Genomic DNA, 27599 nt, shown 5'->3' with positions numbered 1-27599 from the left:
TTTTGTTTTTGCATCTCGCATACATTTTTTATTTTTATTTATGCATTACGTAGCAGTGTGACATACAAGAGGTAGGACTCAGGTACACTACATACACGAGTAGCTTATATAAAACGTACAGACATTTTGTATATGAAATAACAAAAGGGAAGAGCAAGTAAATAATTAAACAGCCCAAGCCATTCAATTCTAAAGGGGCGAAGGAAATTGGAAGCATTTCCAAGAAAAAACAAACAAACAAATAAATGCTTTATCAAATCAAATTTGAAATGGACACACGCACATCTAGCTGGCGATTGGCGAACGATTCCGAACTAGGTTGTTTCGGTATGTACAAAGTCTCTGCAAAACTAAAAATGGCTCATTTGAAGACTAAAGCAACGGCTTTAGGTTGCCAAAGAAATCCACTTTCCATTTGTTGTTCTCCCTATTGTAGGTGATCGTGTTCGCTATCCTGACTGCTGACTGAAGGCGAAGGAGTGCCTGAACTGCAAGGTGATTTGATGACCGGTGCAGGGGCTGTCTCCAGATAGGCTGAAGGGGCCCATCCTTCTTGCGACGAAGTATTACCCACTTTAAATAGAAATGTAATGCAATTACGATTAACAACAGAAAAAAAAGGTGCATTCGATTTCTTCTTTTTGCTAACCTGACGATGGCCGGACATACCACCAACCCGCGCAACCAACACGAACAAGATCGACGATGTCTCCTTCTCGAAGGCCGGCCTCAGTCGGTCCCAGAGGGGCGTAGTCGGCCAACACAACATAACGGCGACGTAGCGATTGTGTAGCATCCTGGCCGAAGCAACAAAAAAAAAGGTTTAATTTCACGATATTTATCTTTAATCCACAAGTGAGACGGATCTCACCTCAACATGATCGAGATAGTTTTCGCCCATGTCTTCGTCGCTAAGGGAGAAATCGGTGCTCCATCCGTCATCCTCGTCGACGGTGGCAGAGCGAAGCATTCGGCTTCCAGATGATGCTCTTGATATCGTACTCGATGCACTCATATCGACAATGGAACTGCGATCACCAGTGCTGCTGACACCGCTGCTGCTACTACTGCTTCCGGCTGTGCTGTTGTTGTATTCCCACGACGAGCAAGACGACGCCGGACGCAGGGATCTGTTGATGAGATGGGGGGGAAAAAAATTATCATTCCCAAGGAAAATGAGAAGATAATCAATGCCAATCAAGTTGATTGCATACTTTGGACCGTAGGGAGAAGATGGATGCGGTGCTCCGTTGGGGATGGACGACGAAATCTGGATCATTTTCTGAACGCCTCCAGCCGGTGCAACGACGCCACTGGCACCAATCGATGATAAGGTCGGTCCCGTCTTCGACGATGATGTTTGCGCGATCGTCTGACCTTTCAGCTGATGAAACTGATTAAGCAGAACTCGTTTGATCTCGGTAATCCAAGTTTCTTTGACATCACGGGCTGGAGCTTGCAACACCCAAACTTCGTGACGACCTGCGGCCAAATTACGAGACAAGCAAAATTGAGAGAATTTAAAAACTATTGCTATTTTTAAAACTAACCTTGCAGCCATAGTTCAAACTTGCGGGCGTCACTGCCTTTTCCGCTGTGAACGGTTTCCGTCAAACCAACTTCCGACATCTGTCAAATACCGTCACGCAAGTAATCATGCAAAATGAATCAGCGAATTGAATTTGGCAATGCCAAGTGCTTAAAGTGGCGCTTGAGAGAACGTAAATCTACTAAAACCGGGACCAACTAATCGATCAGAGCCAAGTTTTGAACACGGTCCTCTTCGTGATTGTTTAGCAGAAGCGCCAAGTGCGATTAGAGTGCGTGAACTAAATAACAAAGCGAGCGAGCGAAGTTTCGGGCGCTGTTATTTTACCTTCAGGAGGTGTTTGAATTGGTAAGTAGCCTTGTCCATTTCTTTACCAACCCGTTTACACAAAACGACGCCTCGTTCGTACAAGAACACATGGCGCTGCATCGGTTTTAGCCGCAATTCCCGCAGTCGGTCCCGTTTTCCCTCAGCCCACATGCTAAATCCACCTTGAAGTAGCAATCGACCCAGCTCGGCAAGACTTCCCTATTCATTAAAAAAATATATATTAAAACAACAGAAGATGATGACACGCTTATTCCAAGACATGGAGGCATGATAAAAAGGATTCGTCTTTCCATCCGGTTTGAAAATAATAATAATTAAAAAAATAAAATAAAACGATTTTACTTGGTAACCAGTGATGGCCACTTGGTGCATGCTGTCATTGACGCAACGGACGACGGCCAACATGGCGTCCAGGGCCGATTGAAGATCGTTATCTTCGTGTTGGACATCGTCAGAGGAGTCAAGGGGAGACTGGCTGTACTTCATCAAATCTCTAAGCAAGAGCTGATATTTGGTAATTCTCTGGACAGGCTTGAGCAGGTAGGCACTGAGTGGAAGCTTGTGACCAAGGCTCGTTTGGCACTGACGAAGAAACGGATTGTTTTCTCCAACCTGACGACGCAGTTCTTCAGACTGCGGTATGTTCTGGCAGTAGAAGCTGTACAAGGAGTGCAAATCTTCCGTCTATCAAGATTTAAGAAAAATACAATTGTTAGGAAGATCAACGGCTACCATAAAAGATAATCTTGAAGGAAATGGGGGGTACTCCCCACTGGTAAGGAAAAAAAATGATACCAGACGAAAACATCAATAAAAAAAAAAGGATCTTACATGTCGGAGGAAACAGGAAGCGACTAGCTGTGGGCTAGAAAGACTGCTCTCCAAATCTGGCAGGAGAATTTGTCCGTGAAAGGCGCAGATCTCTGGCAAGTTGCCAAACAGGACATCCGTCTTGTCCACCAACTGCACTGGAACTTGGTAAGGACCAGATTGAGAAGGATCTGGATCCATCAACTGATCCCTGTATCCCTGTTAACGGCGGGAAAGAAACAATTTCGTTGAGAATGTGAGATAATCAAAGATAACTGAAAATGTATTCACTTTTTACCTTCAAGACGATGCTGATTTCGTTGACGTAAACTCGTTCAGTTTCAAGCAGTTCAGTTAAGACATGGCGAACTTTGATGTTGGCACTGACCGGTGGCGAACTACTGTCAACTTCTGAAGCTAAAGGCTCTTTGCGTCCCTGGACGCTGCTGTGAGAACCAGAACGTACCAAAGAGGACGGTTCCGGTGGAACCGTTTGAACGGGTCGAACGACTCGTGCACGGGTCACGATTTGTCGAAGACCTACGGTTCGTCTATCACACATTACCTGGACATCTTGAAGACGTTGAATCACCTAATCGTGCAACAATGAGAAGACATGTATTTGAAAGACGTGGAACTGTAAACAAAAAGAGCAGGCCTTACCTGATTGATTAAAGACTTGGTTTCGGGTGTTATTATATCCTGGAACATATTACGAAACTGTTTCGGATCACGGAACTCGGAAGCCGACGTAAGAAACTCTTCGATGTCGGCCAGCGCGTGAGCGGCGAATTCGGGTGATGAACATTTTTCAAGTTGTTGCGAGGCCAATAAATCGACACCTTGTGAACACCAACGATTAGCCTGTGGCGATCAATCGAAACGTTAAAACCAATCGGTGGAAAAAAAAAAAGAATCCAATAATAGCAAAGCAGATGTTGAATTATCGAAGCGTACCTTCTCAATACGATTATACAAATCGCGAGAACGTTCCAGAGAATCGAGACGTTGAATAAACAAATCTCGTAACGCTTGACTCACTCGCTGGAGTTCGATGCTCTTGGGTCGGACCGAATCGAGAACCACAGGACTGTCTGCGTAATCGGTCATTAGTTTACCTGCATGACTATAGAGCGCGTCGGCACGATCCAGATCCAACTGGAAAATGAGTGAAAGTAAAAAAAATATAAACGGCGATGGTCAAGGTGATTTTCTCTGTCAGAAAACAAACATTTTTGGAATGCCAAAAAATCAACATTCACCTGATAACGGGTTCGGCAATCATAAGTCTGTTGGAGCAAAGCGTCGATTGCACTGACTGAATCGCCATCGCTTTCAAAGTCCGACACGACCTGGATATCTTCGTTGAGCACAACCTATAGCAACAACCATACCGAGCCAAATAGAATGTGAATAGAATTCTTAAAAGAAAAAAACGAAATAAACGTCAACTTTCTCTCCCTGCCTCCTCTTACATCTGTAGTCAGCCAGAAAGAAGTGGAAAACAAAATCAAAATTGGTGGCCTTGCGCCTATTTACCTGCAGCTCTCTGAAATCGAGTTCAAACTGACGAAGTTGAAGGCAAAGTCTGAGATGGAAGGCGTGCTTGTTCCAGAACTCGTCCAGCGTCCTTTGCGTTTCATCCATTTGAATTAATAGCCTAGGATGCAAAACAAGAATTATTACGGTACATCATCCAGTTAATAAAGTAAGGAGGTCATATTCACTGGGATGGAAACAACCACAAAAAGTACATTCTACTACCTCTCTACAGTGGTGATGTTGACTAGTTGACCCAGCCAGGGTTCGCTTCGGCGTCCGGGTGTAGAAAGCGGAGCTGGTTTTTTGATCAAGTTTAATAGGGTTTCGCCTTGTGCGTTGGCGTTATTCAGCTCCATTTTGAGACTGGCATATTCTTGGCCTTGGTGTTGCAAAACGGCCTGAGTGCTCTGCACATCATTGGGTAGCTCAGTGTCCTGAAGACGGCGCGAGAACTTGCGCAAGGCGGCACTGATGTCTGCCGTGTTTGCCGAAAAGCTTTCGACCGACTGAGTCGCAACGCGCCAAAATTAGCCTTGCAACAATAAAGTTTAATTGAGCAAATAACTTACGACACGGGTATCTATCCATTCTTGGTGATCGTAGAACAAACAGCCGCCCAGCTCGATTGTCAACTGACTAGAATCGATCCGCTGGTGCAGCTCATCCAAACAGCTGCAAACGACCACCTAGAACGCAAAAAGAATTAGAGACAAAAAGAACGTGATGACATCATAGTCGACTAAAACGAGTTGTATAATAGTAGTGATTGCGACGTAAGTACCATCTGCCAAGACTAAACGCAGCAGATGTATATAATCTACAGTTAGAGTGAGGAAGAGCGCGTACTTTGAATCTAAAGTCCTCGCGGAAGAATTTATTGCTGACTTCGGAGATGGCTTTCTGGAGAAGGCCAGACGGCCGCAGAACGTACACTACAGCAATCAGGCCAGGAAAGAAATTCTGCAAACAACGACAACAACAAAAATGTAAGTATAATCATCAAACCCCAAACAAGGGGTTTGAAATGAAATCTCTCAAATTGAAGTTCATGAAGCGAAGAGTAAAAAAAGGGCGTCAATGAATTCTCACGTCAGAGACGATGGAATGTTTTGGTAATTTCCACACGTACGGGGAGAATGGAACAAATGTTAGTGAGACATGGATGAAAGAGTGTCGTGTACTCGTAAAATGAAAAACAAAAACAAAAAATGCGACAAAATGCGATGGGTAGGTTTGACAATGGCACCACAACATACCGAAAGCCGCAAGAGAGTGGCTTTGACAGCGTTCCAGCGATCCGAACGTCGATCGACGATGAGAACGTAACCCAAATCTGCATCGTGCAACCTGGATACGAGCATCGGACAAGAGCAACAGCAAAAACCGCCAACGACGTATGATGAAGATGGCGACGTATTATGGGCGCCGAAGTCAATTTGAACCGGCACGAGTTTCAAATTTAAAAAAAATTTAAAGAGGAAGACAAAAACAAAGAAGAGAAATTAAAGATAACCATTGAAATAAATCTGTTAAGTCTGTAAAAAGCGAACAACGGTGGTTCTGCAGATTGGTTCAGGGTGGAACTTACGCTGGTACGGAGGTCAGGTAAACAATCAACTTCCTGTAATTATCTTCTGTTAGGGTGGCAAAGTTGCACCTGTCCGGGAATGTGATGATTGGTCGACCCTCTCGGGAACGTCCACCTATTTATTTATTTTTTTTTTTTTAGATGCACAAAAGAAAAAAAAAATACACGTGCACAATGTCAAGGTAATAACGTGAACTGAACACGAACTGGGTCGGAACGAGTCAACAACATTTCATCCGCCTCTACTCGTTTTTCCACCCACTTTTTGTGTGTGTTCGTTTTCGAACTCCCTCGTGTTTAACTGTATAGTAAATAAATGAAGCTTCAAAATAAACTATTCATTACAACGGCGGGAAAAAAAAAAAGAGAGAAGGGCGTTGGTTGGTAGACTAGCCGTTTCATGACTAAATATGGTAGCGAAATCATGAAACAATAGACGGACAAGAACCAGAGAATGGTTTAAGTATGGCAGGTATCAAGACAAATTCAGGTAGACACGCGAGAAGTTATATAGGCCTTACCAGTCACGATGCCATACTCGGCGCGTAGAAGTTCGGTGATCTCGCTGACTTTGACGGCGCCATCGATGTGCTCCATAACATCATCTGAAAAACAGAAAAAGGGCCCAGCACAGTGAGTATCACAATCGATTCATCAGATAACTGCCCACACACACACACACAGAAATAAAACAAGAGGCCTCGAAATATCATCAACTGAGGCGCACTGCAGCAGCACTCCTCTGGAGAAAAAAAAAAAGAATGCGGCCGTCAACCGCGACCGATCACGCTCGACTAGTCCAGCACGTTCTACCGACTAGCATTTGGGCAATAATAAAGGAAAACCTACGGACCCCCCCCCCTCACGGTTTTTACCTTTAGTATCTCTCCTCTTTCTTTAGCTCCTTCGCTATAGCCCAATATGAAGTCGGCTAAGAATAACTGAAAAGCAAAATGCTAGTGCCGAGAGCGCTAGAAGAGACATGCCTAGCATCCCCTCTTCGTAAAAAGAAGAATATACGTATATATTGTATATGCTGTGCGGCGCTCCCTTCACGCACACACCGAAAAACACGAGAATAAAAGGAGAAAACCTGTTCCACCAAAAAATAAATATTTTTAAGCCCTAAAGGGGACACACACACAAAAATGTGTTTCACGTCAGACACGACGACGGCTGCTGTTCCCCGCTACACACGCTGGACTGTATATACGTGCATATAAAATGGGTGAAGATACACTGTACGGATTACTCTTTGCTGTTGTTGTCGTTGTTAAAAGAAAGAGATCGATCACTGAATTAAAATACCATCAAGAGTTTGGATGAAAAAGGGAGGCAAGTAGATGAAGGTGGAGACCCCTTCTGGGATTCACTTTACAAAGTATTTTTCCTAGTTTTTTTTTTTTTTTAACTTAAAAGGACGCAAAGTAATATCATTCACCGTTAGGTCGACGCCCGTCAGCGATCAATACCACTAACATCAGAGCCGCGAGTCAAGTGACTGACAAAGGGAAAAAAAGAAGAAGTACGGCGAGGTTACAACGGTGGCTGTCGAGGAAGTGGATGAAACCATAACGAATGGAAAGATGTGGTGGTAATTACGGTCAGAATAAATCAAACAAAAATCAAATAAAATGAATAAAAACAGAAAAGAGGTCGATGACTGTTGTGTCACCGTGATCTTTGGCATCACGACAACGTACGGACAAATGGGAGTAACACAATGACGTCGGAAATGTATAAAGAGAAAGGGCCCCTTTCTTCGGGAGTGGTGCCTAAGTACCATCTCTTTCCAATTTCCATTCTGAGCTTTCCACGATCATTTTTTTTCACTTCTGCCGTCTCGTTACCGCTACCCAGCGCGTGATTTTGCAGAGCTGGAAGATCTCTCTCGCTTTCCTCATCGTGGGCTGACACATCTGCGGTTGCCTGCATCTCGTTTTTTTTTTAATTAAAGAACTGGCCTTACTACAAGGAAACTATCGTCTTAGTACCACCCGGATGAAAAGCTCAGCGTCTAACAACTTGACTTGCCAATTGTTTCGACTCAACTACCGTTCAGATTCCCAAGTGGCAAACGGTCCACTCACTCACGCAAATGAAAATAAACCGCCACAAAATGTACGCCATAAACTTCCGCTCGCGCTAGAAACCATCCAAAAAAACAAACAAAACATCCCGCGATTGTAACAAATAAACGGGGAAATGTGGTCGCTTTTACTTAGTATATCCTGTCTGACGACATTCGATTTCAATCAGCAAAATGTACTTATCGAATTAAGTTTTTTCGTTGTTGTTGTGTGTGTGACACATTAGAGGCGAATGATATGACACAAACCGAATCGATACGGAGAGATTTGGACCAGCGCCACGAAGTCGACCGCTCGACATGAATGTTTCTCGTATCTGGCAACAAAATTATTGCGCTTCCGTTAAAAGACGAGAGATCCTACAGATCAATAATCCCTACCAGCATGTTCCGGTCCGTCGGATAAGATAACAGTAGTGTACAACTAGGAAACATGCAGACAAAAAGAAAAAGGTTTCCCGCTCAAGGAAGTTGAGAACACATCACAAGAGAACATCTCACCTCAACAACTATGCATGAACAGACCCCCCTCCACTCCAGAAAAAGAAAGAATCAAACTAATCAAACAATAAAAAGAAAACCAAATAAAGGAGTTGAGAAAAGAAATTACCCATGTCCTCGAGTTCATGGCAGAAAATCTGGTACATCGGCACATACACTTACTTAGGGACTTACAAAGACGGACACAAGAAAGCGGTGAAAATTCCAGAACGAATCAAAAATCAAAAAGAAACTGCGAGTTTTTTTGTTTTTTTGGTTTCTTTGAAACCAATCGATGCGGAGTTGTATCGGGGTGGTAGTAAACGACAGATGTGTTCCGAGTCGGAGGAAGATGGTAAACAGAATGCAGTGGGCAATGAAGGCAGGGAAGATTCGGAACGCGGGCAATAAGCACGCCAGTGTTGCAGCCGAATAAGAGGAGGAGGGATATAAACACGAAATCTACAGCAACGCCATCTCGGAAGCTTCATCGATCTGAAAGAAAGTCGACCGAGTTTGCAGCGCAACCAACTGGACTAGGTGGAGTTTCTTAGCGCAGGCGCTGACGCTGGCGAAACCTTCTGGCAGCCGACAGAGACTTGCTCAACAACAACACGGTCAGTGCTGACGACTGGCGGTGGTTGTTCCAAGTTTTTCGATGCCGAAGAACTGGAAGCGCCATCATGAAGTAGTTCAGAACCCGACGGAATGGCCACTGGACTGCTGAACTTGACCATCGGAAATTGGCGTTTCATAAAATGACGAAACGTCGAAAAGCCGAGCCATTTGGTGCCCGGTTCAAAATGTTCCATGTACTCTTTGTAAGCCGAATGAACCGTCTTGCAAGTGATGTCGGGAGGCAGTACGATGGCGGCGCTGGAACGCTCTTTGCCTTTCGCTTTAGGTAAGGAAGACGGCGGCCATCCACCGGTGGTCGGCGATTGCTGCTGATTTCGGGTTAACTGGTTGTTATGGGCACGTTGGACGTAGCTCTGCAAGAAGGCAGTGGCTTGCTGGTAGATGTCGAGCGAGAAGCGATTGTGCGGTCTCTTGCCGTGATTGCCGTGCACGCGAGGAGTCACTCCGTGTGTCATGATGTGTTTGCGGATGCGTTTCAGCTGGTATTGCGTGCAATTCTCCAAATACAAGAAGGCTTCCAGGCAGATTTTCTTGCCCTGTCGTTATCGACAATCCAGAAAATAAAAAGGAAGGAAGGAATAAAAAAAAAAAAGAAAGAAAAGACGCCGTTACAAACTCAATCAACATGAACAACAACCTGATGGTCACAGTCTAAACTCGGAAACGACCTTGGTTGAGTTTTTTTTTTTAGCTAGAGGACCATTTTTAAATTTTTGTTCTGTGGTTTTTGATGTAGTACGGATGGATGTATAGTTGTGTACAACTATTTCCGATTACATACCTGGAAAACATATTGCGTGTGTAAGCGTTTCCTCTCCGTTCGGCGAGCCGTCTCTTCCGGATTGGAGAGGGAAGCCATGGTGACACCCATAAGGTACATGTCGTGCTCGCTGCGCGTCAGTTCCGCAATGTTCAATCGATGTCGATAAGCCGATTCGGGATTAATGTTGCTGAAGCAAGATTCACCATCGCGACATTCACAGCCTTGAGCGAAACGTTGCGCCACCTGTTCGACGCTGGCCTCCAGGCCGCAACTGGACTCTGAGCCGCTATCGGCTGTTTCGGCCTCGACGTGACTTGTCGCCACGTCGGCAGCAGTTGTCAACTTCTTTTTCTTGCCAGTCCGTCTCACCGTCTTCTTCGTCGCTGTCCTCTTTCTGCTCGTTTCCGTTGTTTCTGATCGTTTCGTATCGATCGGTTGCGTCATTTTTGGTTGGCTAACCGCAATCGGATGGCGATGACTCGACGAGGCTACAGAAAGCTCCGAGTCGCTTGCTGAAGGGGCGTCGTCATCGACATCGACGACATTTTCATCCTCGACGTCTGAACCCAAATGCCCGCCATCGTTTTCCATTCTTGCTGCTTCGCCAATATGTTGAGTCGCATCCACTAACCCGGCAATGATTTTTATCGATTAAGGAAATACTTGGTGGGAGGAATGAAACGAGAGAGAGAGAGACAGGGAGTGACTGTGAGGAAGACAAAGAAAAATCAAAAGAAAGAGCCGGAAGGGAAAGATATGAAACAAGATTTGGCAGCAGTAAATCTCTTTTGAGAAACGCACAGCTATCAAATAAAAAATTAAAATAAAAAAGAAAGAAAAAGAAAGGAAAGGTTGAATTGAGAAAATGTTGGCGTCGGGAGTTCAAGAGGTTACGACGAGGAGGTGGTAACAACAAAACGGTGATTCAGCATCTTCCATAACTAATGACACGTATGGAAAAGAGCTTGGCTGAGGGAGGATTAAGATTTGAGATGCAATGGTTCTTTTAAGTTGTTTCGTTCACTTCGGGAGTAGACGCTTTTCGACAATAGATGGGAGGAGGACGGGGAACGAGACACTATTATTGGTCTGTCAAGGAAAGAGAAATGAAATTGCACTGTTGTTCGCCAACACAAAACAAGAATAGCAAATTCTAAAATAGCACAGGGCCCCACTCAAACAGTGTTAGACAACAGCAACAAAAAAATATTGAAACAGAAACAAAAGAAAAATTCAGCCAAAAACAAAGAACTACGAAAAAAGAAAAAAAATATATAACTACACAAAAGAATTCTAATTTAACCAGAAAGAATTACAAGCAAAAAAGAAAACAAACAAAAAAAACTAAACAAAAAGGAAAGAGCTTGCGGCTACGGCAGGAAATCAACGAACGGGAATTGGGTGTGGAGGATTCGGCTTGGCCAACAATTTCATTCGTTCAGTTGGTAAAGGCGAATTTCGTTCGGTACGGAACGCACAAAAAGAGACCTTACGAAGTCAAACGAACCACTCGGCAGGTCACAGAAAAAACGCAATTTACCTGGCCGTCGGATAATGTTACGATCGTTTCAATGGCACAGTCACGTCCGGCACAACGTCACGGTTCTTGTCAACCTGGATTCCGCGGCGTAAAACGTAATTGGAACCGGTTAGTGGCTAAAAATACGACGCTGGTGAAGGACGCTAACGCAGGACGTCAAGGTTGTGGGGGCAGCCATGACAGTCGACTCTACCGACAAAATCACACAACCGAATTTTTCGTCTTGTCTGTGTTTTGTTATCCAAAATGGGAGGAGTCCAAGCATGGCCACACCCATTTTGGCGCTCATTTCAAAACAGAATGGCTCAAGTACATAAATACAATGTTTTGACGCTAGACAGGAACTTGTGTAATTATGGGATTCACGTTCTCAACAACAGTTCGACGGCCGAAGCTCAAGGCGAATTTTTTCATCAACCATTAAAAACTAATAAAAATAACAAATATAATTGAATGAATCAAAGGAAATTGCGAAAAAAAAAAAGTCAACGTTTCCCCAGTCTAGATTTTAATATCTACGTATGTACTTGCGGTTTTAATCGAAATTCATCACGCGATATAAGTTGCTTTGAGAACTCATTTTCGGTTTCAGCTTTGTCGTGTAAAAGATACGATCTTTTTTCTTCGTGAATTTTCTTTTCTTTTTTCGCCAATCACGGTCCACGAATATAAAGTAATACGAAAAAGGAAATTTTGCCGGTCATTGCAAGGCTTTCCGTTTAGCGTGTACGTGCTGATAAGAAAGGCGATATCTTTTGAGGTTAACGATGGAATCGAGAGAATGTTGGCTATTTAAAATTATTTGTTACAACTTCTGGTTCTCATCGGAGCTGATTGGCTTCAGTGGCGCATGGCGGGGCCACTACGCGTTGTAAATAGAATGTGGGCCGGCGACCATTTTCCTACCGATTCAATAAAGAAGGTGAAATCCAGTTTGACGACGATTTATATTGGATACTTCTCTCAGTCTGATTCGTCCGCTCTCCATCGACATCAAAAACCGCAGTACAAGAAATACCGATTTGCCATCGGCACGTGACAAAAAGGAAAACAAGCCTCGTTAGTGATCGTTTTCTTTCATATTTATGTCGTGAGCTATGATAGCATCCGTTATACAATTAGCTGGAATCCATCAAATAGACTAATAGTTGGTATAAAACAGTTATTGCTGGGCTATGACATACAGTCACAAAGAATGATGTATTGGCTATAGCGATGAAGCACAAAACAACGATGGATGGGCAAGCCAATCAGGACGAGAAAGGAGAGAGAGAGAGAAGGCTGGAACTCTGACTGTTTCCATCACTAAAAACATTGACTCAAGAATTAACTATATAGGTAATATTGATTGCCTTTAATGTGTGTGTTAATGTTGTTCCTGCTTACAAGGGAAATGAACAAATCGATTCAGCACACGTAACTGTGTTTCACGATTGTTCATTGCAATTACAAATGAAATTGTACGGGCATGGCTGGGAAAAACCAAGAGAAAATCTCGTTTCACGTTCTCAGCCAGTACGGTGTTTTTAATTGAGTTGTCAACATTTCAAAGAATAATAATAATAATAATAAAAATTGTGAAACTAAATGCACGGAGGAAAATAGTTTTCATTTTTTTTCTTTTCCGCATCTACGTCTCTCGTTTGACACCATTTAATCGACATATTTTGGGTTTTGCGTCTTTACCTCAATCAGCCAAGGACGATGGGCGAAAGGTACAAAAACTTCCCCGATATCGAAATGGTAACTAAGGTGCTGGCACACAAACAATACACCCACAGAATTTGTTTGTTTTTTTCAGTTGCGACATTTTATAACTTGAAACCAAAAAGTCTTGATAAATTCAACAGTTTTTTTGTTTTTTTTTACTGTATAGAAAACACGTATAAAGATACTCATCAACTGTCTAGTTGCAGGTTAGCAAAGCATTTAATTATTGAACCGTACGCTCATTAAGATTCTCTTAGCAGTTTTGATTTTCAAGAAAATTTAAGAGGACACGTAACCGTCCTATTTGCATGTCTGAATAGATCAGTAATAAGGATAACTTTGCAAAGTCTTTCCTGCTTTTTTAAATTATGACGACGGCTAGCGGGTGAAGCCAAATCAGTGACAATCAACAAAATAAACAACGCGCTCCGGTTAGTCTGATTAGCCCAAGCGAATGCAAGTTTTGATTGACCATAAACCGAACTCGTTTTTATCAGCAATGCAAAAAGAAACGATGTTTCTCCGATGACCTTTAGTGACGAATGAATAAAACAAAGTCTAATCTTCTGGAATCCCAGACACTTGCAAAATAACAGACTCAGAACCTGAATTCAAATGTGAACGCTTGTCGTAAGGTCACTAAACAAAAGGATAAACAAGAAAGGCGTCTAATTTGAATTGATACCATCATTGTCGTCATACTATTCGAAATAAACACTGTTGAGATTGTCTCTCCTTGCACTTTAGTCATTCCATTTTCCTTTGTCCACTCGAATGCAAAACCAGTTAATCGTACAATAAATTCGTATTCTTTAAAAACAAGGAAACGAATGCATTTCGTCGAGCGTTGGGACGAACCCGCTCGTTTTCCATCATCGTCGCTTGAGCGTTTCATTTTCTTTTTTTTTCCCCCTTACATCCTGACATTGTGATGAATGACAAGGGTCGCGGTTAAAGAAACACCGCTTTGATTGAATGCTGACCCCTTCACTAAAGTATAGAGTGCCTGTCCGTCTGCTGTGTTTACGCATGTGTTTTTTTTAGATGATCATGCCGCAATTGCGCAAAACAACCTTTAGCCTCCCCCCCCCCCCACTGTTAAACAAAAAAAGACGAAGCGCAATTCATTGTAGTCAGTTTAAAAAGGTTACCGTTGTTTTTCGTGCTGTGGTATATACAAGTTACCATTAATGGAAGTCGATGCGGGTAACAACAAAAACTCTCTCTGTATATGGTGGGCTCACCTCGTTATACTTTTGTCGGCTCCAATGTGTTCAGTGAAAAGGACACAGCTAAAAGCGGGCACAGCAGTTATAACAGAGAGAGAGTGTGTGTGTGTGTGTGTGTGTACAGTTGTGCTGGCGTCATGAGTATTTTTTCTTTTTTCCACGGGAGGAAAAAGAAACGCAACAACAACAAAAATGAAAAGATGAGATCAGATAAGACTTTCGTTCCGATAATGTTCTTTTCTCCTTTTGCCTTGTTTCCCACCAGCATCAAAAACTACAAGCCGCTATATAGCAACGTGTTCTCCCTTTAATTCTTGGTTGCGGAAAGAAAAAAAAAACAAAAAAAGACGAGAGAGAAAAGAAGCGGTGACGGCGGTTGTTTGTCCCTTATTCTTCCTCCGGTTGTCGTCTTTTTCCCAGCCGCATAGAGAGTGAGAAAGGGGCGTATCTCTGCATATCGACGACATCAAAAAAATATCCACGCATTCACGCACTTGAAGCGTATCGTCATCTTTTGTGGCGGACGGAATTCTTTCTTTCTTTCCTACGACATTCTTTGGAATACGAATCCATCACAAGAATAAGACTGTTGACCAAACCAACAACAACAACAAAAACTGTACGGAACGACGAAGCTCATCGTCGATTGCGCTATTGTTATGCAAAGAGTTCCTTTCTCCAGCTACCGTTGGTCATATTCAACGGGAATGTAGAAGAAGGTAGAATCAGCCAGCCGTTAAGCAATCGAAACTTTATGATTATCGGTCATTCGTCGTTTGGAAATGCGTGGGACGTTTGAGCGCAAGCTGTTACGGCGATGTTATCTAATAAACCATAGATGAGGTGATTCGTATTGCAGCTTTTGGCGTTGACTGTTGTGCTATTTATTAATTTTTTTTTTCCAGCTAAAAATTGTTCTCTCCCTTTCAACACCTGGTGCAGCTCTCAACGAGACGAGGTAAAAGGTACGAAAAACACTTCCCGTGAAAGATAAAAACGAAATAATAAGATGTAGCAACAACCTACTTACGTCCTTCACGGGGGGTTCCTAACATTTCACTCAACGCCAATCAACACTAGATGACATGAGTTTGAAAAGAAAAAAAGGAATACGAGCCGTTAACAAAAGGATAATCCATGCCAGAACGGGAAGTATCAAGTTCAAGGTACCTATAAAAATTCTTTTCTTCTTTTCTTGGTTTGCCCATCGTAAAGAACGACAGCCAAAAAGAGTTGGCTCAGGGAACAACGACCCGAATTTTGGAACGTTTTCTCAAACCTTTTCAAGCTTGGCTCGGAAAATAAAAAAACTAAATGCTCGCCTTCTCTAAACAGCCTCTGCGTATATAGTCGCGCGTAGAATAGCGTCAATAAATGTAGTGTGTAGTTAAATTATTTTCTTTCTCAATTCCCGACCGCAGATAGCCTTGAGTACGGGGAAACAATACAAAGCCGCAAAGAACAACATTTTTCTTGGGGATGAAAGGAAGAAACAAACGACCGAAGAAATATCACCCAAAATAATAATTTACGGGTGCAATGGAATACTATAGAGCTACCAGCAGTAGACATAGTACATACAAATACTATACATAAGCTCAGCGCTTTTTGTTGCTGAAGCTGATGGAGTGCGCGAGCGCGCAAAGCGGACACAGATGGCCGGAACGTCTCAACTCTTCGTTTGTTTTTGTTTTTGTTTCCACGGAAGTTCATTTTGCGGGAGTTGGAGGCGACATTAGAACACACACGTATATACGTACCATAATCTAATGATGCGGAGGGAACGGACACATGTTGAGACCCTTGCGCAAAGTTTTGCCTCTTTTTTCTGATTTTATTTCGCTCCACCCGCGGCATTTTTGTTTTCTTCATCTTTATTTCCCTTTTGGCTTTTATTTTTCCTTCTTTCGATAATTTATAAACCTCACAGACTTCTTTACCGCATTTTATTAGACTGCAGCTTGGATTTCACCTCTTTTTTTTTTCAATCACTAATCCGTTCGCTCTACAGCCTCGGTGGGGATTCAAGAGATTTTCCTTTTGAAAGACGCAACAGCAGCGTGCTATTTTTTTTTTCTTATTATTTTAAATGCAAAAATGTAAAGCCATAAGGAGCAATAAAGGAAAAAAACAATGAAGAAGAATGTGACTTTGCGCTACGACACACCGCGTAACGCGCTTCCGTGAGGTACAGCAGCCTGCGCAATTTGAAATATAAAACATACCGATGCATGCGGAAGTCGTTCGTGTGGAAAGAGTCGGTCCGCCACGGTTGTAAAAATAAGATGACCAAAAAAAAAAAAACAGGAAGAAAGAAACACGAAACGACAAAATAGAAACGGCGAGAGGACAGCACGTGCGTGTGCTCTCTGCGTGCATGTCAAATGCCACAACTCTCTACCTCCCTTTTTTCTTTATTTATTTTTTTTTTCTTTGAGTCGTTAAATAGAAGAGGCCGTGCAATAAGCCGGAGCGGGCCATCGTTAATGTGCGAATAAAAAGACATTAGACACGGAAGGGAGTAGGACGCAAGTATATAGGAATGCGTTTTGTAAGTATAGCGTAGGCCAATTTGTGGCTCGACTGACCTTGTATTAATTTCAAGTGCAAACGGCCCTGTCTTAGCTCCACGTAGGCGGGAACACTGCCCGTCACTTGGCGCAGCCATTCTAGGTAGAACATGCCGGACGTTGTTCCATCACAATTCGACATCATCATTTGATGACGCTGTCGGTGTTGATAAATCTCGTCGTTGTCATCCTCCTCGTCAGAACACGAAGAAGACGCTGGATGGCCATCGCCCGTCAACGAAGCCGGACCGTGGTAGCCACTGGATAGGGAAGTATTGGCCGTCAACATGGTCAGGTAAGAGGAATCAGAGAAACGACTGTGTAAACTGCCATTGTCGCCGACAGTCAACGTCGTCGTGTAACCACCGTCTTCGTCTTCCGCATCGCCTAAACTTTCTTGGCTGATGGACGTCCAACTTTTGTGCAAGCCGGGCCTTGTCGCCGACTGTTGCTGTTCTAGCTGTTGGCCGATGTTAGTGGTATGGTGAACGGAATCTTCGGTCATTATCGCAGTCATTGGCGGTGCAATTAATGGCTGATGTAATAAATTGGCCACGTTGTAGGCGGTCGACAGACTCTGCTCAACGCTCTGCTTCTTCATACGGGCCATTTCCAAATAATGTTTGGCTTTGTATGTGTTCTCAGAAAACTGGCCTTCCAATTCCGTCAAAATGGGCACCGAATAGGACGACCTCGTCCGGACGGAACTGGATCGAGCCAGCAAAAGCGGTCGCTTCTGGCTGTGGTACGATCTCATGCTGAGGAATTGGCGACGAAACGCTATGTTGCCAACAGTTGAATCTTGGCCGACTTTCCAGCCGTCGGGCGCCTGAAGTTTGTTATTGTTGACACACAGATGCGTGTCACGCGAATCGCTCGATTCGCGACGGCGTGCGCTCACCGTCGATCGATCGGTTCTCGCCTCTGTTGGGTCGCATTGAAGGAGCAGAGCGGCGCAGCTAACGGCACCTCGTAAACGGCCTTCTTGATCGCCTGGAGCGTGATCGTCATTCTTCCCGTCACGCAGGGAAAGAACCGACGCCTGGGCTGGGGGCGTTGGCAAGGGTGTGGGCGTTTTCGATCTCATCGCCTCGCTATTTCGCAGAGTGGCACAAACACCGACGTGGAGGCGGGCAGCATCGACAAACGCCGCAGACGGGCAGCTGTCCTTAGTCGGCAACGTCCGCCCGTGCATCATGGAGCAAGAAAGGCTTTTATGCCGTCCGCACTTGTTCAATGTGTTATTAAACGACTGATGCGACCACGATTCTTTGTTGAGATTGATACGTGGCAGCCGGATCGGTAGATTGCGGTGCCGCACGAAAGGAAGAGGCGTCGGTTCCGAATTTTCAGCTGAGCACCCCCCGAAGACGCTCATCGTGTCATCACTGGCCATGACTTCACCGGATCTTCTATGCGATCCAATATCAGAGCATCCGATAGCCGCTGACGGCGCATTCCGGCTTGGCCTGTCCGTAATAGTTCCACTCCTATCCAGTCCAGCGGAAGCGGCATTGCTCCAATAGCAGGACTGATGGCGTCGGCGGGAGGAGACCGCCCGACGGGGTTGCCCGTATTGTTGATACTGATGCTGAGATTGATGTTGAAGAGGAGAAGGCAGAGAGCGATGCCTGTCTTCTTCTTGCTGTTCCAGCGGCTGGTGATACGAATACGACGCCGATCTCGCGTTTCCCATTATGACGGCTGTCGCATTCTCTTTGCCGCCTTCACAATGATGAATTCAAATGTCCAAGTCTTTATGCTCGTATTGTGTGCAGTCTTCCAAGGGATTTTGCGATGTGCTGCAGTGGCACAAAAGACTGCTGATGAGCAAGTCTTTAAGTCGGAAATATGGCAGCAACACACAAGTGCGGATGATGGAAGGAACAGCACACACACACGCAAAAACAAGACAAAGCCTCGCATGTAAATGCGACTTCTCCCTCCGTCTAGTCTGTTTTGCTTTTGAATTCACAAAACAACTGGCAGCTATGAGAAATGAGAAGACGCAGGATGAGACAGGAAAGAAAAAAAGGGACGGGGAAGGGGAAAGATGAGCACCCAGACGGAGCTAAAGAGGCGGAGGATCGATTCCAAGAGACGAAAAAAAAAAAAAAATCGGGACAGCAGAGAATTCAGTCACGTCGTTTTTTATATCCGCACGCACAGTCGGGTAACAAGCAGACCATCAAGCAAGCAGTTCACGAGCCTGCCAGTCTATATGTTGCTGTTATGGAAGACGGAATCGATGCGGAAGGCGACGATAGTGTTGCCGCATTGAAGCAACGCCCAGTGTCGTTTGTTTTTGTTTTCTTATTCTTCTTCCTCTTCTTTCTTTTGCTTTTTGTTTTATTTATCACTTCGATTCACATCAGTGCCGACCAGCAGCCTAAGGTTTTATTTTATTCGGATGGCTCAGGCTTCGCCCAGTTGGCTTTTTTTTTTTGTTATTATTTGTTTTTTTTTTAGGGAAAAAGAGAAAGAGAGGGAGAAAAAGTAACACACACGCGTTCTACAAGGACGAACGAAAAAGAGACGCGGTTAAGAAACTATTCCTCTTGTTGATTCACTTCTATTCACTTTGGTGTCGAAAAGAAAGGCGGTGTCAAACTGGTTTAAAAATACGCGACACAATTGCCAGCAAAAGGCCGCAACGGGGTGTGTCTCAACGGCAGCGAGGAAAGAGCTGGGCCACTTGATGGCAGAGGTCATCAGCCCACTGTCTCTAGTAACTGGACAACGAAATGACTATTTTGTATGCACGTCAAGTATCTCCTCATTTAAGCCATCGAACAAAACGAACAGCGAATGGTGTTCTCGAAAAAAGAATGGCGGCTCTATTGGTTGATGTGGGATTCTTAGGGTTCGAGAGCGTTTGCCAATACGGGCAATAATCTTCTCTACCGAGAACTAGTTTATGTTGTTGACATAAAAGGACATGAGGGTAGTAAGAGAATAGCAGGAGAGAGGGCTTTTATCAACGATCGCTTTGCGATGTTGACCGATCTCGTCTTCTTTCGTCTGCCAACGAGTTTTTTGAGACCGTTTTTGCTGGTCAAACCAAGTAAATGACGAAACGAGAAGTTGCCATTCATTCGTGCCCCTAAACGGAGCGAAATACTTTTCGTTTGGCTATCAATACATAACTTCGTTCGTGTATCTGTTGACTATTTTTGGCGAACAAGGAAGAAAACGAGTTTTCGTTGGTCCGTCCACTTTTTACGCTAGCCCAGTTATCGAGTGTCCAGGGCGTTTCGATTGTGCAGACACTCATTCATTGACACACGCACGACAACACACACGCATAATCATAGACAATCGGATAGAGATAAACCGCAAACGCAATTTTGTGTAATTTATGGTTTATATAACACTTGTGTCATCCACAATCAGCGAGTCTAATAATGAGCTGATGGGTGAACACGTAACGACGTCATTGAAAATCGATTCGGCCATCCATCTTCATCACGAATGGACAAGTTTCTTTTTTTTTTTTTCAAGCTAAAATCCTTGACCGAGGAGCTGATAAGAGGGTTCAAACCCGAATGACGCAACGAACCTCTTCAGAAAGCCGATTTATGGAGTGTGCAAAACTCGATTGAGAAATGGCCATCCATTCACAGGCAACGAAACAAAAACCTGTACAAATAAATTTGCGTAATCACAACGAAAGAAAGAACGAACCGTCTTTCGAGACGTCGCAAACTGAACTGAAGAACAAATTCTTAAGGACCGAGTCTCACGGTGCATAACACAATAGCCCGGTTCAAAGCCCGTCGTGCGCGAGAGAAGCCCTGCCACGCGTCAAGCAAGCGTCCGTGCGCGACGGCAATACTAGAAGAAAACAAATGGAAAAAAGACCATCGTCTCGTAGATTAACGTGTCGGTTTGGCGGTTGCCAGCTTAGTGTACGTGTGGGCTTTTTAACTCTTTTTTTTGTTTTGTTTTAATGTTTTATTATTTTTCGGTTTGCGCCAAACAGCAAAATGGCGGTGCCGATGTACATAGAGTATTGCACGGTGGCTAAACACCAACAGGGCTCACACTCGATGGAGAAAGCCTTAGTGTTATAAGGAAGAAAAGCAAGAGGATGCTCGGCGTCGAACCAACAATTGAATGGCGGTTCAAACATTGCAACAACAAGCAAAATTCCATGTTTTAACCGCGATTTTTTAAAGTTTGGGAGACCATGCCAAGCAGGCGTTATTAGAGGACGTCGTTTCACTATAAATCATTGTGGAAGGGTTCAGAAAAAAAAAAAAAAGATGATGGCCAAATATCTTAGTCTGAAGCTTGACTGCGTTGGCGTTTATTCAGCTTCGCTTCTCTGTGCGTACATTTATTTTTCGTTTCGGTTTGACGTAATTTAACGAACGATCCCATGACGACCGATGAGAGGCTGAATGATTTCATTCTCAGCACGCCAGCAGCAGTCACGGAGCACAGCAAAGATGTTTTAATTAATTTCCTTCTGGTAAGACACGGCTGTCGGTTTACGCTCGACATGCTTTGAAGTTCACAAAAATTCTTTAATTAACGAAACAAGAGTGGGAGACAGCACCAGCAGCAGGAGGAGGATGGAAGCGGACAGACTTCACGGGCCTGACAATGTCGATCCAAGCTGCCAGTTGCTGTCGTTTGCATATGCCAGTTTTCAGAAACTATAGGCCCACGGATAAACACGGCCGTCAATTTGGTCCATCAAGATGACAAGGATATTTTTCTCCGGGAATTCTGTGTTGTTGTTGTTGTTTTGTTTTTTTAGATCGTTCTTCCGTTTTATAACTTGTCTAGATTTTTTTTTCGTTTGAAAGATTAGACTGATAATCGTTTTATTTCCTGTCAAAACAAAGGAGCAACTGTACACTGGGCTGACAAAGGCGGCCGACTCATAACGGTGCCTCATCCAACAAGGTTAAAGATAACAAAAAGAGGTACTGGACGATACCCGTCCCGACTCACGCAAGACGTGTCAGTCAACAACTTTTCGTGCAAAGAAAATGAGAGATTCGAATTCTTTTTACGAAGAAGGTTTCTCTTTTGCTAGTATCCGACATTATTTCCCTCAAGCTTGGTCATCTTTCTTCATTCGAGATGTCAAAGACACGATTTTTTGCCGGGCTCGTGCGTGCATCTTACCTAATTAAGGACAATGATACCCTTGGCAAAAAAAACTCATCCCAAGTTGTTTGTCTAGAATGCAGACCAACATTTATTCCATTTTATTTATTTATCTATTATTTTTTCTTTTTCTTTACTGAAGATGACGTCATGGAAAAACGGATGATCCAATTGTTTTTCCCCAACAATTTTGTTTGTAAACAATAGGCCTATTATTTTTCTTTCTGATACTCTCTAAGAAGAAGAAAGTAGGATGAAACCTTGAAACACGCAATCAGGTTTCTAATAAGTTAATGACTGTTACAATGAAGAACAGAAATTTAAAGGAAAAAAAAAATAATTTCCCAAAGTGATCATCATTTTATATGTTATATGGCGCGTCTTTCCCTCTGCTGATTTTCCCATTATAAAAGAGCATTCCATTATTATGGAACATTTACGACTCTAAATATAAAAGAAACAACGGCTAGACGGCTATAGCAAGACACACAGTCTATGCCTATAAACTTTGTGATACCAGTCACATTATAGAAGTCAGAAAAATAAGAAGAGTATTTAGAGATCGACAGCAACACAAAAAGCCAACGGAGCGATGACAGAGAAGAACTTTCACGCTTGTTGGGTGACTCTCTCTCTCTTTTTTATTGTGATCTTGGTCGATATTGACGATAGCAAAAATAGGGGCCCCAATGCCTAAACAGTGCAAAATGGGACAAAAACAAGAGAAGTGAAACAGGATTCGAATCAACTTTTTTCTTTTCTTCTTGGCAGTTTCAAAAAAGAGTTGCAATTTGGTTTCATAAATGACGGTTGTCGTTGTCCCGTATATCTCTCGAGCGTGAATATGTACATTATATGGCCTTTGGAAGGTCATTGGCAGAGCGCTGGGAAAGGTATGCAGACCTCCTGAAGATGAGTTTCACGTTGCGTCACTTCTATAATGTCCCCCATAATAAAAATTTAAAAAAAAAGGATAACATGTTGATGGGACGAAACAGAGCGCGCTGGGGTCCCCGTCATTTTCGGCGAAAGGAAAGTCCGAATGAGAAAAGGCATTTAAATATCTCTAGGAGCTGTCACGATCATCGTCATCCTTTCGACTACAAAAAAGAAGAAGAAGATGGCCCGTCTCAACAGTTGCGTTTGTGTGCGTGAGAGCGTGTTAAGACCCTTATAGCCCGTACACAGAGCGTATACCCGGGCTTAATTGACGTAAAAAGACAACAGCAAAAAACCAAACCAAAAAATACTTCAAAGCAAGCGGAAAACTATCAGAAATGACAAATTTTTAACCTACAAGTCTGTTGCTATACGGTACGTTCAACCACATTGAAAAATAGAAACGTACAAAAAAAAAAAAGCTGTGCCATTATGTAAAGAAATACAGTGAGTGGAAACCCCCCAAAAATGGTTTTGTTTGTGTTACTCCCGTTGGCGAGTAGCAGCTGCTATAACTGAGCGGGGAAAAAAACAAAAACATTTTCACGTACGTAGTCCAACACGATTTCTTAATGCAAGTAGTTCCCGATAACGAAAGGACGGTCTAATTGCGAATGTAGAACAGACACACCCATAAGTGATTGCTGTCCTGTTGTGGCGGCCGAACCAATAATGGCGTAAAAAGCAATAGACATGTAAGACAGAAAAAAAGGACCATCTGTGGGTCCGTCTCTCCGGTAAGTGTGCCCCCATACTGGTTGATGTGTTGTAAATCCTCGTGTTAAGGGCTGGACAGTGACGAAGGGGGTTCTTTAAATGTCGTGGCTATCTCCTAATGGTGCATAAAATGCGAATAAAAAAGGGGGGGGGGGAACGGTGTATGAAAAACTACGTCAGAAGAAAAAAAAGAATAGGTATTTGTACATAGAGCGTGATGAACGATAGGGAAGGAGCGTGACCCGAGTGTCCACGACTGGCTTCAAGGCGATCAGGCATTGCCCTGAAATTCGATCAATCTTTCTTTTTCCCGTCTCTTTATAGTACACAGCAATAGACTATAATATAGCATATAGCTTCTTTCCTCACAAAGGGGAATGGGGTTGCGATCTCATTTCAGTTTGTCCTGAAATAGAAAAGTATGCTTTCAGCGTTAACTTTGGCGTGAATAATATACACAACAACTACAAAGAGAAGGATATGGAGGACACAAAAGAAACAGAATATGTGTATACACAAGCCATATAAGAACGATATCATTAGTCGAATAATATGGCTCGGATTTCCTAAATATATATATCCGTCAGTTGTCGTCGCTCGGGGAAAAAGACTTCCAGTGTTCGCTTTCCGACTTAAGACTCCACCCCTAACGTTTGCTTCGCTAGGGCATAAATTTATTTCATTTTTTTTTCCTTATGGCCTCTTCCAGGCCACATGCATTTCCGCGGTGCGTCCGGTGTTGTTGGGTACAGCAAGGACCAATTGTCTTTTTTTTTTAATACCGTAAACGGCCTATTACAGACAATATAGTCCTTAAATTCCAAACCAAGAGGGACACACGCACACACACAGAGAAGCGCACAACAATCTGGAAAACGACTGCAATGGCCGTTGGAATTCCGGTCTTCTAACTGTACATGTACTACTATTTTTATTTTTTCTCTCTCTCTCTAAAGGACAGCCGTTTATTGTCATCGTCGTCTTCCCAAGAAAATGACGTTTGTTGTTTTTCATTCTTTATGTCGCCTTTTTTTTTTTTACCAGGTTTTTGATGGAAACCGTTTTGCCCACAACACGCGTTCTGTGCAGAGCTCTGTGGTCATATAAGCCACAAGGGGGGACTCTTGAATGACGTGCCCTGGTGCGCATTGAATCCACCGCGATCCGGCTAATGAGTTAGGATTTCTTTTCTTCTTTTTCGTATTCGTTTAAATTATTATTATTATTTTCCTATTTTTTCCTTTTAGCGAATTTCAAATTATCGTTGGCATTTCAATTCGAGTGGGAAGGAAAAGAAGACAAAGACGAGTGAGCAATGCCGTGTGACTGGAAAAAGGGAAAGAGTGGCATTTGTTTTCATTGCGTACAGTTTGCAACAGAGCGCAACGGTCTGTGCCGCGTTCACGTTATTACACCGGCATCTTTTGAGTATATGCAGCAGTAGAACCCCTCAAGTTCATGACGAAAACAAGTATTAAAATGTTTGAAGGGCATGGAAGAAAGAGAAAAGGGTATAACAGTGCATATTAACTATACACAATGGCGCTCCTAGGCAATATATTTCGGCCTCACTATATGTGACTTGACCTATGAATAATACGATCGTTCAAGCCACGGGGAATATGGTTTTCTTAATTGCTTTATGGCGAATGTTTTCGCTATAAGCCAGTTTATGAAATTCGTTCTGGTCGGAACTGTTTGAGAAACAAAACAAAAATGACGGTGGCTATATGAAAAGATGCAGTCGTTTTTCTTTTTCATTTTCGTACCGATTTTTAACTTTCCTCACTTTTTGTTTTTGCCTAGACGCCAAATCAGGATGCAGTGAAACACTGCACCATTCTTTTCACTTGAAGATTCGCTTTCTGATCGTCTCTCCTTTCTCTGAATATACAAGCACATAAACAGGCATCGGACCAAGTTACGGCCAGATTTTCAGAATTAATAAAAAAAAAAAAGGGTGATGTTCTGGTAGGAATTCGATTCCAATCGACACAAGCCCGTGTTGTCGAGATGCTTGGGCAAGCATAAACGTGACACAAAAGAAAATAGAAAATTGTTGGATAGTGTTTGAAGGCATCCGCATCAGTTCCGCCCTTAAGCGCTACCCATCCGATCAAAATGCGACAACAGGGCTCTAAGAAAAGAACGGATTCTTATGTTACAAATGATCATAATAACTCACTGTAAGAGCTGGAAGAACAGCTGGAAGAGTCCCAATCGTGCGCCTGTGTCCCATAGTTGGCCAGCTGATCGAAAGATGGCCGGCCTGGATCTAAAACGGTGGACATGCAGCTGTCGTAACTACTGCGTGAAGGCTGAGAGAAGCGTCGCGGCAACTCTTCGTCGACCGGTGGTGACGAGCGACGATGCGACGGCTGCTGGAGGATGTTCACGTTGATATTTAAGCCTGGTATGTTTGGCGGCCATTGGCGCGGCAGAAAAGTCCAAGTTTTCGGCACTGACGGACGACGGGGTAGCTGTTTCGGTAGATTAAACCGCGTCAGCGTTCGGAACACGTCGACATGCCACGGGCTCCTGTGCTGCGAAGACATGATACTAGATGATCCTCTTGGCTGGATGTGCGGTGACTGAACGCAGTAAAATCACGCACGAAAACAGCGCTCCGCCTTAATTCCTGCGGGTTCCTGCACGTGGATGAAAGAGAAGACGAGCAAATCACGGCCGCGATCGATTCGCCAGTCTGATTCGACGTGCTGTATCATGAGTTTTCGACTTTGCTTCGCTCCACGCTGATGGAACAAACTATTTTCTCACACAATTGTGTTGTCGTCTTCTTAGACTAGCCAACAACCAGTAAACATCAATTTCGTATTTTGACACGTCCCCTGGATAGGCTATGCACGTGTACACCCCCAATAGAAGGCCACTGGGCAAAGAAAATCAATAAGGATGAACGTTGCACTCGGAGCGATGAAGACACTTTTGGAATTCCCTTTTCTTTTTTTTTACTTCCGTTCATGTATTATTTGGTTGACGTTGCCATGCAGACGACAGGGTTTTTGGTTTTACCATTAAGGTCCGAAAAAAACAAACAAGCAACGTAGGAGTTCCCTCTCCTCGCTTGATAAGGAAGGCCGACAGACGAAGCCAATTAAGGCTATACGGGAGAGGGCAACGAGAGGCGTTCGGTTGGAAAAGCTTTTCACAAACGGGCCGTCGAAGACTCTCTGTGCGTATATCACGGGCCAGTGGAGGAACGCCAAGAATCCGTCTGACAGTAAGATCCGATCAAATTGGAAGAATCAAACCCAATCTAAGAGAAAGAGTTAGCTGATGTGCAAACAGGAAAATGGAATGACTTGAGTAAAGAAAGATGAAACGGACGTATGGAAGGGGAAAAACAACAACAATGAATAATGGAATAAGAGAAACTATTAAATAGTCTATATACAAAGCCTCCGATCGATAATCAAAGATATCGAACGAATAAATGAACGACCTATGTAGAAGAAATCAGCAATCGTTAACTGGAAAGTTCCGCTAGACCGTTCAGTTGCTTGATGAAAAGTACGTAGCTTAGGTTTTTATGCCTAGTATTTACGATTCGAAGAATCCCATTGATTCCATGCACTTAGCAGCCTCCTTCACTTTGCTTTCTGCATGTGGAAATGATCGATGGATCCGATGTTCCGATAACTCCTCTTCCTTGGTGTTTGAAAATCCATAGATGGATCTTTACTAAACGTTAGTCCTAATTGATCGTATTGTTTGCCCCATTAGAACTTTTCTCCGTTTGAATAAGACGAATTTTTATGGTTACATACACGCACAGCAAAAATGTGAACATAGGAAAGGCGAAAGCACAACGATGAACAAGGGAGAGCGATGTGGGTCACGATCCTGTTTGGAGAACAGGAGACAAGTGAACTGATGAAGCCCTCTCACATCATCATGTGATACACACAGTCCTAGTTCTAAGGCATTTCGTCCAAAAATATTCTCGGTCCTTTTTATTTTAC

At 43.4% G+C, this 27599-nt stretch overlaps 2 protein-coding genes across 8 annotated transcripts; both read right to left on the bottom strand.

Moving 5' to 3' along the window:
• LOC116918866 (guanine nucleotide exchange factor DBS) lies at positions 1 to 27599 on the bottom strand. Of its 7 annotated transcripts, none has more exons than XM_045171123.1 (21): positions 27080 to 27599; positions 25802 to 26893; positions 6341 to 6424; positions 5820 to 5934; positions 5488 to 5578; positions 5078 to 5191; positions 4801 to 4917; positions 4454 to 4737; positions 4229 to 4349; positions 3952 to 4065; positions 3647 to 3847; positions 3353 to 3553; positions 2988 to 3281; positions 2711 to 2908; positions 2222 to 2563; positions 1877 to 2077; positions 1551 to 1629; positions 1215 to 1482; positions 872 to 1130; positions 650 to 797; positions 1 to 573 (listed from the first exon to the last, which is right to left on the bottom strand). In XM_045171123.1, the coding sequence occupies exons 2-21, from the start codon at positions 26169 to 26171 to the stop codon at positions 428 to 430; spliced, it is 3747 nt and encodes a 1248-aa protein (XP_045027058.1). In that variant the 5' UTR covers positions 26172 to 26893; positions 27080 to 27599; the 3' UTR covers positions 1 to 427. The 7 variants fall into 7 exon arrangements, with proteins under 7 accessions (XP_045027058.1, XP_045027057.1, XP_032780547.2 ...); XM_045171122.1 differs by having other exon boundaries at positions 25802 to 27331; positions 27405 to 27599; XM_032924656.2 differs by having other exon boundaries at positions 25802 to 27599.
• On the bottom strand, positions 8515 to 11324 carry LOC116918867. The gene is given in 3 exon segments (XM_045171126.1): positions 8515 to 8938; positions 8940 to 9563; positions 9809 to 11324. Coding segments are annotated over 3 exon segments (1260 nt in total). The 5' UTR covers positions 10382 to 11324; the 3' UTR covers positions 8515 to 8875.

This window comes from Daphnia magna, linkage group LG3 (genome assembly GCF_020631705.1).
Source record: "Daphnia magna isolate NIES linkage group LG3, ASM2063170v1.1, whole genome shotgun sequence".
Lineage (NCBI taxonomy): Eukaryota > Metazoa > Arthropoda > Branchiopoda > Diplostraca > Daphniidae > Daphnia > Daphnia magna.
The sequence above is the reverse complement of the archived record's forward strand: the minus strand, read 5'-3'. Positions and strand labels throughout refer to the sequence as shown.